The following is a 14,576-nucleotide window of genomic DNA, read 5'->3' on the forward strand; positions in this document are numbered from 1 at the left end:
TGGGGGAAACCGCGGTTCAGGGAAGTTAAGTAATTTTACCTAAGGTCACAGAGTTGGTAGGTGGTAAAATCAGAATTCAAATCAAAGTTCGTCTAACACCAAAATCTCTATTCTTTTTATTATATCATGTTATCTTGCACATAAGTTTGTCTCCCATTCTAGTCCACACACACTTGGAAGAGAAGGGATCAGATTTTATTCCTCTCTGTAGCTCCTTCTCCAAATACCTAACACACCACAAATACTTCATACTTGTGCCCTGGAATAAAGAATCTTTCATTAAGGACACGTAATGGGGGAGCGTGTGAATCAGCCAACTAAGTGAAAGTAAATCGTACTACATGCAACTCAGTGAACTGCACCCAGAAACCACTGAACCAGAACTTGTATATTTAATATGAAGTAAAAGGGTAAAGTAATAATAAAGTTGCTCCAACTTTGTTGGAGAATGGCAGAGAGAGCAATGTTTATCAAACACCTAAATACTGTACATTTCCAGCCTCCCTTGCAGATAGATCGGGGTCATGTGATTATTTCTGGCTAATGAGCTGTAAATGGAAATAACTTGTATCAATTCTAGTCAGAGGGGCTGGCCTGGTGGCACAGTGGTTAAGTTCACATGTTCTGCTTCAGTGGCCCAGGGTTCGCCGGTTCCGATCCTGGGTGTGGACATGGCAGCGCTTGGCAAGCCATGCTGTGGCAGGCATCCCACATATAAAGCAGAGGAAGATGGGCACAGATGTTAGCTCAGGGCCAGTCTTCCTCAGCAAAAAGAGGAGGATTGGCAGCAGATGTTAGCTCAGCACTAATCTTCCTCAAAAAAAAAAACCAAAAAAAATTCTAGTCAGAGCCAGTTAAGAGTGGGTATAAATTCTTTTTTCCCCTGCTATGGCAATCTTAAAATCTACATGCTGAGATGACATCCCAAGATGATGAACCTTCTCCCTATGTCTACCCCCTCCCACATTTGCCTGCAAACCATTTTGGAAATATTGTAACAGTAAGAACAAAACAAAACAAAACATATACACACAACACAAATAATATCATTTATTGTGTTAAGCCAATGAGAATTCAGGGTGTTACCTCAGCATAGCAATCTGAATAATACACCCCAGTACTGATACTACTCAATTTTCTCAATTCAACTGGAGAGAAAACACCATGTCTTTAAAAAAAGTAGCAGCCAAGTGGAAAATTAAAGATATTCAAGGGCCACAAGGTGGTGCTATTTCTATAAGAATCCTATAACTTTTTAGTTAAATGCTTTTTGCAGCAAATTAAAAGCTAGCAAAATGGATTCCTTCCTTCTTATGGTGTGATATATGGCATCACCGAGCTAGTCTCTTATTTCCAAGGAAAACAACCATATGTACAATTGCCTCTGCACAGTTTCAGAATGAAAATCATGCAGTTCCTGAAAGAACAGCATTCATAAGCCAGTCAAGGTTACTCTAAACCAATCTACAAAAAGCACAAAATTCTTCTCACTGACACCTTTCTGCAGTTTCAATTCAGGTCTTTCTTATCTGCTATTAAGGAAGAAATTTCAGCCTTTAATGTAATTATGTGAGGGCAGAATCCATCCCTCTGTTGATCCTTGCTTTTATTTTCATTTTATAATTATGGGTTATTTTATGTACATAAGTTTATCATGAACCCCTGGAAAAAAGATAAATCCTATGGGAGGAAGGGCTCCTTTTCTAGACAATCTAATCTATAATTAAATGATCAGATGGAAGTGACTAAGCCCTCTGGCTCACTTCTCATCCTTCAGGACTAACTCTGAGAGGATTTCCTCTGGATCCTACTTAATCCAGGTTAGGTGCTCCTCCTGGGTGCTGTAACAGTACCATACTATAACGACTATTTATTCATGATTGCACTACTGGACCTTGAGGTCCTGGAGAACGTGGACCATAACGCGCACTATTGTGAGCACAGTGGTTAAGGCCACATGCTTTGAAGTCAGAAAGATCCGGCATCTAGTGTGGGCTCTACAACTTCCTAATGTGTTGCTTTAGGCAGGTTACTTAGCCGTTCTAATCCTCAGTTTCTGAATTTGTGAAACAAAGATATTATCTACTTCAGGAGTTGGTCATGAGGATTAAAAGAAATAAAGCACTTAGCACAGTGCCTGGCACATAATGAATACCCAACAATTAGTAACCATTACTAGTAAAACGAGTCATCTTAGATACCTGAGTACCTGCCATATGGAAGGTACTGAAGGTATTTGCTAAAATACATGAAAGAACGAAGTAAAGCAACAGAATGGTCTTTTTTAATATATGATTTTATTATTTTATTAACCTATCAGATAGACGTTAAAGGTCTAAACTGGCAACTTATTTTTATTTTATTTATTTATTTGTTTTTATTTATTTATGTATTTATTTTTTAAAAGATTTTATTTTTTTCCTTTCTCTCCCCAAAGCCCCCCGGTACATAGTTGTATATTCTTCATTGTGGGTCCTTCTAGTTGTGGCATGTGGGACGCTGCCTCAGCGTGGCCTGATGAGCAGTGCCATGTCTGTGCCCAGGATATGAACCAACAAAACAGTGGGCCGCCTGCAGCGGAGCACGCGAACTTAACCACTCAACCACAGGGCCAGCTCCTATTTTTCTTTTAAATAATTCATGAAGGGAGGATAATCAGTAATCCAACTAGAGAATAATAAAAGTTAATATAGATAATGGCAATCAAGCTTATCTATTTTTTTAAAATGTTAATTCTCCTAGGGCTGGTAAATTCTCAAGCACAACTATTCTACTGAGACCTATTATTTGAAGATTTTTAGGGCAGCTGGGGGTCAAGTTTATGGGCAGAAGAATGGAATTGTGACTGTTCTTTTGAGTGTAAACTTGTAAATTAACACACTAGTCAGCTGAAGCTCTCCAGAGAGTTTTACTCTGGATACAATGAATCCATCTAAAAACAAGAAAGCCACCTAAAGACAGTTTGCACAAAGCATTCAGGTCAGTTAGGACTCACCTTATGGACCCTGGAGATAAGCCTTGTCATTCCTTTCAGCATTGTCCTGCACTCTCAAAAGAAGTGAAAAGGCAAGCCAGAACTGGGAAAAGATATTTGCACAATGGATTAGTATCTAGACTAAATAAAGAATACCTACAAATTGATAAAAAAATGAGAAGACACAAACAGACATTTCACAGAAAAGGAAATACAAATGGCTAGTAAACCCAAGAAAAGATTTTCATCCTCATTACAAATCAAGGAAATGTAAACTAAAACCTCCACAATGAGATACCATTCACAACCATATTGGGAAAAATGAAAAAGTCAGAAAATAGCAAACATTAAAGAGGCTATGAAGTGTTGGGAACTTTCACACACTGTCAATGGGAGTGTAAATACAAATTTGGCATTATCTTGTAAAGTTGAAAATGTACAAGTCTATGACCCAAGTATTCTACTCCTTGGTATTTATTCTAGAAAATCACTCATAAATGTACACTGGGAAATACATATAACAATGTTCACAGTTGTAGAGAATGAATTATTAAAAACTGTAAAAACACCACTAGCCTAGTGGTGTAGAGGTTAGGTTTGTGCACTCTGCTTTCGTGGCCCAGGGTTTGCCAGTTCAGATCCTGGGCACAGACCTGCACACGGTTCATCAAGCCATGCTGTGGCAGTGTCCCACATACAAAATAGAGGAAGATGGGCACAGATGTTAGCTCAGAGACTATCTTCCTCAAGCAAAAAGAGAAGGTTGGCAACAGATGTTAGCTCAGGTGCCAATCTTTGAAAAAAAAAAAGAAAAAGGGAGTGACGTGAGCAACATGGTGGAGTGAGCCCGCAGGGGACTCTCTCCCCTCCAAATTACAACCAAAAGGAGCAACTACTTTCCAATCAAAAACTCCTAATAACAGAGATCATCAGAGACCCACAGCAGCCGAATGACAGAGGGCGGAGAGGCCGGAGCCGCCCTTGGAGTAGCTGGAACTGGGTAAGAGATCTTCACTCCCTCCCCTAGAGACTGGGATTGGTGCCGCGGGTGAGGGAAGGAGCGGGGGAGGGGCTGCACGTCTGGGAGATCATCCAGGACTCCCACAGACAAGTGTAGCAGAAATCCTTTAATGGGGGAAAGCTTTCACGTGGGGGAACCCCATCAAGCCAAGGCCCCAGGAAACCAGAAAGCGAGAGCTGATCGGAATCCAGGTCTCCACATGAGAGAAAGTGCCTCTCCTCCCCAACCCATGCTGTGCGCCGCCATCAGTGCTGAAGGTGGAGGGCTCAGAATGCGCTGTTCTCGACCCCCATCTAGCGGCGACAGGCTCTAACTGCAACCAAATAGTAGCATTATGTGCAAAAACTACTCCTTTACCATCCAGCAATTTATAAAAGCTCCAGACCAAAAGGAAAACAAAAAATCACAGAATTACGTCCTGAGGACTTGGAAATAGGTAAACTAAGTTAAAATGAATTCAGAATAGCTATCATCAAAAAACTCAACGCGGTAAAGGGAAATATAGAGAAACAAGTCAACAAGTTCTGGAATTACTTCACAAAAGAGATTGAACTATAAAGAAGAATCAATCAGAAATACTAGAGAAGAAAAATACAATGGATAAGATAAAACAGAATACAGATTCCTGGAATGCCCATGCAGACACCATAGAGGAGAAAATTAGCATAATCAATGATAGACAGGTTGAATGGCTCCAGACAGAGGAAGAAAGAGAACTAAGAATTAAAAAAACTGAAGAAAATCTCCGAGAAATAGCAGACTCAATGAGAAAATGCAACTTAAGAATCATCGGAATTCCTGAGGGCGTGGAAAAGGAAAATGGAGCAGAAAGTGTGCTCAACGACATAATAGCAGAGAACTTCCCAAATCTAGGGATTGAGAGAGAAATGTGTGTGGAGGAAGGTTTCAGATCTCCTAGATTTGTCAATGTAAAAAGACCTACTGCAAGACATATAGTAGTAAAAATGGCAAAAATGAATGACAAAGAAAGAATACTCAGGGCAGCAAGGCAGAAGAAAATAACCTACAAAGGAACCCCATCAGACTTTCAGCGGATTTCTCTACAGAAACCGTATAAGCTAGGAGAGATTGGAATGACATATTCAAAACCTTAAAGGATAAAAATCTTCAGCCAAGAATACTCTATCCAGAAAAAATTTCCTTCAGATACAAGGGAGAAATTAAATCTTTTCCAGACAAACAAAAGCTAAGGGAATTTGTAGCCACAAGACCTCTACTACAAGAAATCCTCAAGAAGGCCCTCACACCTGAAAAAAGAAAAAAAGGGAGAAAGGTGTCACAAAACACAGAGTAGGGAGACAAATAGAATCAGAACAAGATAGCAAATATTCAACTATAGCATTAGGAGAAAGGGAAGGAAATCACTAAAGCAAAGACAATCCTATCACTCTAAGCACAAACTCACAACACAAGTTGGAATAAGAGATGAAAATAATAATTTTGGACGGGAGGAGGAAAGGGACTGAATCAGTTTAGGCTAAGGAAGTAAGAGACCACCAGAAAATGGACTATGTTATGCACGAGATTCTGAATACAAACTTCAGGGTAGCCACTAAACTGAAAAACAGAACAGAGACACAAAACATAAATAAGGAAAGTTCTAGGAAACCCAGCATAAGAAATTGCAGAAGTCAATGGGTAGCTAAAACACACAGGATGAGAAACAAAGGAAACACAGGAAAACCAGAAAACGAGCAACAGAAGGACAGCATTAAGCCCTCATGCATCAATAATCACCCTCAATGTAAACGGATTGAACTCTCCAATAAAAAGACACAAGAGTGGCAAAATGGATTAAAGAACAAGATCCAACAAATTTGTTGCCTCCAGGAAACACACCTCAGCTCCAAGGACAAACACAGGCTCAGAGTGAAGGGGTGGAAGACAATACTCCAAGCTGATGGCAAACAAAAGAAAGCAGGTGTCACAATACTTATATCAGACAAAACAGATTCAAGATAAGGCAGGTAAAGAGAGACATAGAGGGCCAATATATAATGATCAAAGGGACACTTCATCAAGAAGAAGTAACGCTTATAAATATCTATGCACCCAACACAAGAGCACCAAAGTTCATAAAGCAACTATTAACAAACCTAAAAGAAGATACCAAAAATAACACAATAATAGTAGGGGACCTCAACACCCCACTCACATCAATGGACAGATCATCCAGACAGAAAATCAACAAGGAAACAGTGGAGCTAAACGAAAAGATAAAACAGTTGGCCTTAATAGACATATATAGAGTGCTTCATCCAAAAAAAGCAGAATACACATTCTTCTCAAGTGTGCATGGAACATTCTCAAGGGTAGACCATACGTTGGGAAACAAGGCAAGCCTCTACAAATTTAAAAAAATTGAAATAATAAAAAGCATCTTCTCCAATCATAACGCTATGAAGCTAGAAATTAATTACAAGAAAAAAGCTGAGAAAGGCATAAAGATGTAGAGACTAAACAATATGCTATTAAACAAGCAATGGATCACGGAAAAAATTAAAGAAGAAATAAAAAAAATACCTGGAGACAAATGAAAATGATAACATGCCATACCAACTCATATGGGATACAGCAAAAGCTGTATTAAGAAGAAAATTCATCGCAATACAGGCACATCTTAACAAACAAGAAAAATCCCAAATAGGCAATCTTAAACTACACCTAACTGAACTAGAGAAAGAAGAACAAACAAAGCCCAAAGTCAGCAGAAGGAGAGAAATAATAAAAATCAGAGCAGAAATAAATGCTATTGAAACAAAAAAGGCAGTAGAAAGGATCAATGAAACAAAGAGCTGGTTCTTTGAGAAGATAAATAAAATTGACAAACCCCTAGCCAGACTTACAAAGAAAAAAAGAAAGCTCAAATAAAAAAAAATCAGAAATGAAAGAAGAGAAATAACAACAGACTCTGCAGAAACACAATGGATTATAAGAGAATAATATGAAAAACTATATGCCAACAAAATGGATAACCTAGAGGAAATGGATAAATTCTTTGACTCCTACAATCTCCTAAAGCTTAGTCAAGAAGCAGCAGACAATGTGAACAGACCAAGCACAAGGAAAGAGACTGAAACAGCAATCAAAAGCATCTCAAAGAATAAAACCCCAGGACCAGATGGCTTTCCTGGGGAATTCTACCAAACTTTCAGAGAGGATTTAATACCTATCCTTTTCAAGCTATTCCAAAAAATTAGGGAGGACGGAACACTTCCTAACACATTCTATGAGGCCAACATCACACTGATACCAAAGCCTGACAAGGACAGCACAAAAAAGTACAGGCCAATATCAGTGATGAACATAGATGCAAAAATTCTCAACAAAATTTTGGCAACCCGAATACAGCAATTCATCAAAAGGATCATACATCATGATCAAGTGGGATTCATACCAGGGACACAGGGATGGTTCAACATCTGCAAATCAATCAACGTGATACACCACATCAACAAACTGAGGAATAAAAACCACATGATCATCTCAATAGATGCAGAGAAAGCATTTGACAAGATCCAACAGCCATTTATGATAAAAAAAAACTCTGAACAAAATGCGCATAGAAAGGAACTACCTCAACATAATAAAGGCCATATATGACAAACCCACAGCCAACATACTCAATGGGCAAAAACTGAGCGCCATCCCCCTGAAAATAGGAACGAGACAAGGATGCCCTCTATCACCACTCTTATTTAACATAGTACTGGAGGTCCTGGCCAGAGCAATCAGGTAAGAAAAAGGAATAAAAGGAATCCAAATAGGGAGGGAAGAAGTGAAACTCTCGCTGTTTGCAGACGACATGATCTTATATATAGAAAACCCCAAAGAATCCACTGGAAAACTCTTAGACGTAATCAACAACTACAGCAAAGTTGCAGGGTATAAAATCAATTTGCATAAATCAGTAGCATTTCTATATTCTAACAACGAACTAACAGAAAAAGAACTCAAGAACACAATACCATTCACAATCGCAACAAAAAGAATAAAATACCTTGGGGTAAATTTAACTAAGGAAGTGAAGGACCTATATAATGAAAATTACAAGGCCTTTCTGAGAGAATTGGATGACGACATAAGGAGATGGAAAGACATTCCATGTACATGGATTGGAAGAATAAACATAGTTAAAATGCCCATTCTACCTAAAGCAATCTACAGATTCAACGCTATCCCAATCAGAATCCCAATGACATTCTTTACAGAATTAGAACAAAGAATCCTAAAATTCATATGGGGCAACAAAAGACCCCGAATTGCTAAAGCAATCCTGAGAAAAAAGAACAAAATGGGAGGCATCACAATCCCTGACTTCAAAACACACTACAAAGCTACAGTAATCAAAACAGCATGGTACTGGTACAAAAACAGGTGCACAGATCAATGGAACAGAATTGAAAGCCCAGAAATAAAACCATACATCTATGGACAGCTTATCTTCAACAAAGGAGCTGAGGGCATATAATGGAGAAAAGAAAGTCTTTTCAATAAATGGTGCTGGGAAAACTGGAAAGCCATATGTAAAAGAATGAAAATTGACCATTCTTTTTCACCATTCACCAAAATAAACTCAAAATGGATCAAAGACCTAAAGGTGAGACCTGAAACCATAAGGCTTCTAGAAGAAAACGTAGGCAGTACACTCTTTGACATCAGTATTAAAAGGATCTTTTCGGACACCATGTCTTCTCAGAGAAGGGAAACAATAGAAAGAATAAACAAATGGGACTTCATCGGACTAAAGAGCTTCTTCAAGGCAAATGAAAACAGGATTGAAACAAAAAAACAACCCACTAACTGGGAAAAAATATTTGCAAGTCATATAGCTGACAAAGGCTTAATATCCATAATATGTAAAGAACTCTCACAACTCAACAACAAAGAATCACACAACCCGATCAAAAAATGGGCTGGAGACATGAACAGACATTTCTCCAAAGAAGATATACGGATGGCCAATAGGCACATGGAAAGATGTTCATCATCGCTGATCATCAGGGAAATGCAAATCAAAACTACACTAAGATATCACCTTACACCCATTAGAATGATAAAAATAACTAAAACAAATAGTAACAAATGTTGGAGAGGTTGTGGAGAAAAAGGAACCCTCATACACTGCTGGTGGGAATGCAAACTGGTGCAGCCACTTTGGAAAACAGTATGGAGATTCCTTAAAAAATTAAAAATAGAACTACCATACGATCTAGCTATCCCACTACTGGGTATCTATCCAAAGAGCTTGAAGTCAGCAATTCCAAAAGTCCCATGCACCCCAATGTTCACTGCATCATTATCTACAATAGCCAAGACATGGAAGCAACCTAAGTGCCCATCAACAGATGACTGGATAAAGAAGAGGTGGTATACATACACAATGGAATACTACTCAGCCATAAAAAAGAACAAAATAGTCCCATTTGCAACATGGATGGACCTTGAGGGAATCATGTTAAGTGAAATATGCCAGGTAGAGAAGGACAATCTCTGTATGACTCCACTCATATGAGGAATTTAAAAATGTAGACAAAGAGAACAGATTAGTGGCTACCAGGGGCAAGGTGGGGTGGGGGGTGGGCACAAAGGGTGAAGGGGTGCACCTACAACATGACTGACAAACAGTAATGTACAACTGAAATTTCACAAGATTGTAACCTATCATTAACTCAATAAAAATTAAATTAAAAAAAAAAAAGAAGAAAGAAAGGTATCCCAAAGACTATATGCTAAGACTTCAGTGGTCACAAAAATCATAGGCTTTTTTTTTTTAAATTAAATTTTTACTATGGTTATAATTGTAGATTCACATGCAGTTGAACGAAATAATATATTGTCCTATGTACCCTTTACCCAGTTCTCCCCAATGGTAATATCTTGCAGAACTATAGTACACTATCACCACTGTGGGAGTGACACTGATATCAGTCAAAATACAGAACATTTCCATCACTTCAAGGATCTCTCAGGTTGCTCTTTTATAGCCTCTCCCAGGGCCCACCCTCACTTAACCCCTCCCATTCCTCAACCCCTGACAATCCCTAATCTCATCTTCATTTCTATAATCTGTCATTTCTAGAATGTCATGTAACCTTTTGATACTGGCTTTTTTTTCACTCATAATTTTCTGGAGATTCATCTGGGCTTCGTGTTCTATGTATCGAAAGTTCGTTCTTTTAATCTTGGGTTCTATTCCACAGTATGAATGTGCCTGCTTGTTTAATCATTCATCCGTTGAAGGACACCTGGGTTGTTTCTAGTTTTGGCCTATTACGAACAAAGCTGCTATGAACATTTGTGTACAGGTTTTTCTGTGAAGAGAATCAGGTTAAATGATTCAGTTCAAGAATGGAACTCTTCAGAACTAGTTCAGAACTGATTTAGTACTACAATGATCTTAATAATAATCACTCAGTATTTTGCAGAAACAGGCTCTATAAGCAATTTATAGGCTTTACCTCACAAAAATACTACGGAGTAGACATTATTATACCCAGGCGAAAATAGGGATGGATAGACTAAATAACGTGCCTAAGGGTATACAGTCTAAAATTGGCAGCTTCAGAATTCAAACCTATGACTCTGCAGCATTTCTCATTAGCCATTGCACATACTATACTGTCAGTCATCAAGGGCCTGAATATTTCTACTGATGGGAACTCACAGGGCAGTCCATACGGTTTTCAGACAGCTTTTATGGGAAGTTATCTCACACTGGTGAAATGTCTCCCTGTAGCTTCCATTCACTGTCCCAGTCTTTCTCTAGGGTTTTACAAGCCATCTTCCAAACAATAAATTGAAGATAGTTATGTCCTCTTTTTTCTCCTGGGTAAATGTCTTCGTTTTTTAAAGTAATCACCACACAAGTCCCTTCTCTATATTACTTATCAATACTCTGCAAGTATGATCTATTATTCTTAGATTTTATATTTCCAAGAGTAACTCTTTTGTAACTCTATCACACTACTGTTTCACTTATTTTTATTTTTTTTAAGATTTTATTTTTCCTTTTTCTCCCCAAAGCCCCCTGGTACATAGTCATGTATTTTTAGTGGTGGGTCCTTCTAGTTGTGGCATGTGGGATGTCGCCTCAGCATGGCCTGATGAGCGGTGCCATGTCTGTGCCCAGGATTTGAACTGGTGAAACCCTGGGCCGCCGAAGTGGAGCACGGGAACTTAACCACTCAGCCATGGGGCCAGCCCCTATTGTTTCCTTTAGAACATAGTTCACTAAAATTATCAGTTCCTTTTTTTTTTAAACAAATACTGTTACCTATCAAAATCCCGGCAACCTTTTTTATGGAAATTGTCAAGCTGATCTCAAACTTCATATGGAAATGCAATGGACCCAGAATGGCCCAATAACCTTGAAAAGAAGTTGGAGGGCTCACATTTCCAGATTTCAAATCTTACTACAAAGCTACAGTAATCAGAACAGTGTGGTATTAGCATATGTCTATAGATCACAGATGTCTGATCCGTATGTCTATAGATCAATGGAATAGAGTTGAGAGTTCAGAAATAAACTCTTACATCACAGTCAGTTGATTTTTAACATAAGTGCCAAGACAATTCAATGAGGGAAAGAACAGTCTCTTCAACAAATGGTGCTGGGACAACTGGATATCCACATGTAAAAGAATGAAACTGGACTCCTACCTCACATCACACACAAAAATTAACTCAAAATAGATCACAGACCTAAATGGAAGTGCTAAAACTATAAAACTCTTAGAAGAAACACAAGAGTAAATCTTTGTGACCTTGGATTAGGCAATGGTTTCTTAATGATGCCAAAAGCTCAAGTGACATAAATAAAAATAGATGCTTAGACTTCATCAAAATTGAAAACTTCTGCTTCAAAGGGTACCATCAAGAAAGTAAAACACAACCCACAGAATGGGAGAAAATACTTGCAAATTACATGTCTGATAAAGGACTTGTATCCTTAATATATAAAGAACTCTTTATAATTCAATAATAAAAAAACAAAACTCAAAAATAGGCAAAAGATTTAAACAGACATTTCTCCAACGAAGATATACAATGGCCAATAGCCATGAAAGGAGGCTCAATACCATTAGTGATTAGGAAAATGCAAATCAAAAACACAACATGATACCACTTTTAACTCACAAGGATAGCTAAAATCAAAAGGACAGATGATAACAAGTGTTCAGGAGGATGCAGAAAAACTGGAATCCTCATATACTGCTGTCTGGAATGTAAAATGGTGCAACCACTTTGGGAAACAGTTTGGCAGTTCCTCAAAAGATGAAACATGGAGTTACCAAATGACCCAGCAATTCGACTCCTGTTTATATACCCAAGAGAAATGAAAACATATGTACACACAAAAACTTGTGCACAAATGCTCACAGCAGCATTATTCATAAGAGCCAAAATGTGGAAACAATTCAAATGTCCATCAACTGATGAATGGATAAACAAAATGTGGTGTAGCTATACAATGGAGTATTATCCAGCAATAACAAGAAATGAAGTTCTGATACCTGCTACAACATGGATGAATCTTTAAACAAAGGGAAAGAAGTCTGTCACAAAAGACCACATGTAGTATAATTCAAATTATATGAAATGTCCACAATAGACAAATCTATTGAGCCAAAATTAGATTAGTGGTTGCCAGGGGCTGGGAGAGGGAAGAATGGAGAGTGCCTACTGATGGGTTATTTTTGGGGTGATAAAAATGTTCTAAAATTAGATAGTGGTAATGGTCACACAACTCTGTGAATATACTAAAAACTCACTGAATTGTATACTTTAAAGATATTGTATTTTATGGTATGTAAATCTCAATAAAGCTGTTATTAAAAAATGTTGCTATTTAGCCATATTAAAACAATACAGCAACAGCAGAAACTAACATGCACAGATTAACTACTATGGGCCAGACAATGTGTTATATACATCACACGCTTTATGTTATTTTATCATCATAGCATCCTCTGAAGCATTGCATCCACTGTTGCTGCATAACAAACCACCCCAAAATGCAGTGGCTTAAAACAATAACTACTTATAATTGCTCACAAGTCTATGGCTATAGGCTGTTAGTTCTTTTGCTCTGGGCCAGGTTTGCCTATTTCTGTAGGGCTTCCTCATGCTTCTGAGGTTGGCTGGCTGGTCAAGGTTGGCCTCAGCTGGGTCATTGTCTCTCATCCTCTAGCAGTGTGACCTGGACTTCTTGTCATAGCAGTGGCAAAGGTCCAAAAGAGCTGAAACATTTAAGACTTGTTCAAACCTGGCTCAGAAGCAGCACAGTGTTCTGTCACATTCTCTTGCAGCCTATATAGGCCAACCCAGATTCAAAGCATGGGAAACAGACTTTACCACTTTATGGGAGGAACTGCAAAATCACAATTTTTCTCACACGTGGAAGCCACGGTACTGTTAAAAAAAATGGAGAAGTTTGGAAGTAAATGTGCTTATTGGACTTAACAGCCCACATTCCTCATCACTACATCATATTTCTTCCTAGGTGGCCTGAATCTTTTATTTGTGCAGCTATCTGTTAACTCTGAACCTAGCTAAGAATAAATGAATTATTAAAATTCATTTTATTAATTTTGAATGTTACTTCAGTTTGCCGATATCTTCTTTTACTAATAACATTTTTCATAAGTTCTTTCTTTCTTTCTTTTTTTTTTTGCTGAGGAAGATTAGCCCCAAGTTAACATCTGTTGCCAATCTTCCTCTTTTTTTTTCCCTTGAGGAAGATTAGCCTTGAGTTAACATCTGTGCCAATCTTCCTTAACTTTATATGTGGGTTGCTGCCACAGCATGGCTGACGAGTGGTGTAGGTCCGTGCCTGGGATGTGAATCCAGGCCACCAAAGCGGAGTGTGCTGAACTCAACCACTACACCAAAGGGCTGGCCCCAAGTTCAAAATTTTTAACGTTTAGTTAAAAGCTTTAACAGAATTGCAAAGATAGTACAAACAGCTTCCTTATACCCTTCATCCAGCTTCCTCTAACGTTAACATCTTACATAACCATAGTATAGTTATCAAAATCAAGAAATTAACATTGTTACAATACTATTAACTAAACTACAGACTTTATTTGGATTTCCCCAACTCTTCTGCTAATGCCTCTTTCTATGACAGGATCCAATCCAGGATCCCACTTATGGAGATCTTTTTGTTTTTCTAAATCTATTACCAACACATTACCTATCCTTGAAAAATTTTGTGAAAATTATAAATTTGAAAAATATATCCTCAGTGATCTCATACAAGTAACAATTTAATAGGATACAGTTGCCTGAAGAGTTCTGCAGCATAGTCTAGAACATTGGTTCTCAATCTCGGCTGCACATTAGAATCACCTAAGCATTATTAAAACTTCTGAAGTCCAGATTCTATCTCAGATCAATTAAATCACAATCTCTGGTAGTGAGACTCAGACATTGGTATTTTTTAAAGTTCCCCTCTGATTCCAATGTGCAGCTAAGAGTGAGAACCACTGAATAGATGTCAATGGTTAAGGGAATTTCAACCCATTTAACTAACATGTAGTCTTTGGGTATGGTTAT

General features: G+C 38.1%; 1 protein-coding gene across 8 annotated transcripts in view; it reads right to left on the bottom strand.

The window, feature by feature from the left end:
• DAP3 (death associated protein 3) overlaps positions 1 to 14,576 on the bottom strand; it is a 37,232-nt gene that overhangs the window by 14,591 nt on the left and 8,065 nt on the right. For all 8 annotated transcript variants that reach the window (XM_070266260.1, XM_005610038.4, XM_070266261.1 and 5 more), the window contains exon 2: positions 2,996 to 3,077. In XM_070266260.1, coding sequence (XP_070122361.1) covers positions 2,996 to 3,037 — 42 coding nt within the window. In that variant the 5' untranslated portion in view covers positions 3,038 to 3,077. The remainder of the gene's footprint in view (positions 1 to 2,995; positions 3,078 to 14,576) is intronic.

The sequence above is a fragment of the Equus caballus genome, chromosome 5 (assembly GCF_041296265.1).
Source record: "Equus caballus isolate H_3958 breed thoroughbred chromosome 5, TB-T2T, whole genome shotgun sequence".
Taxonomy (NCBI): Eukaryota; Metazoa; Chordata; class Mammalia; order Perissodactyla; family Equidae; genus Equus; species Equus caballus.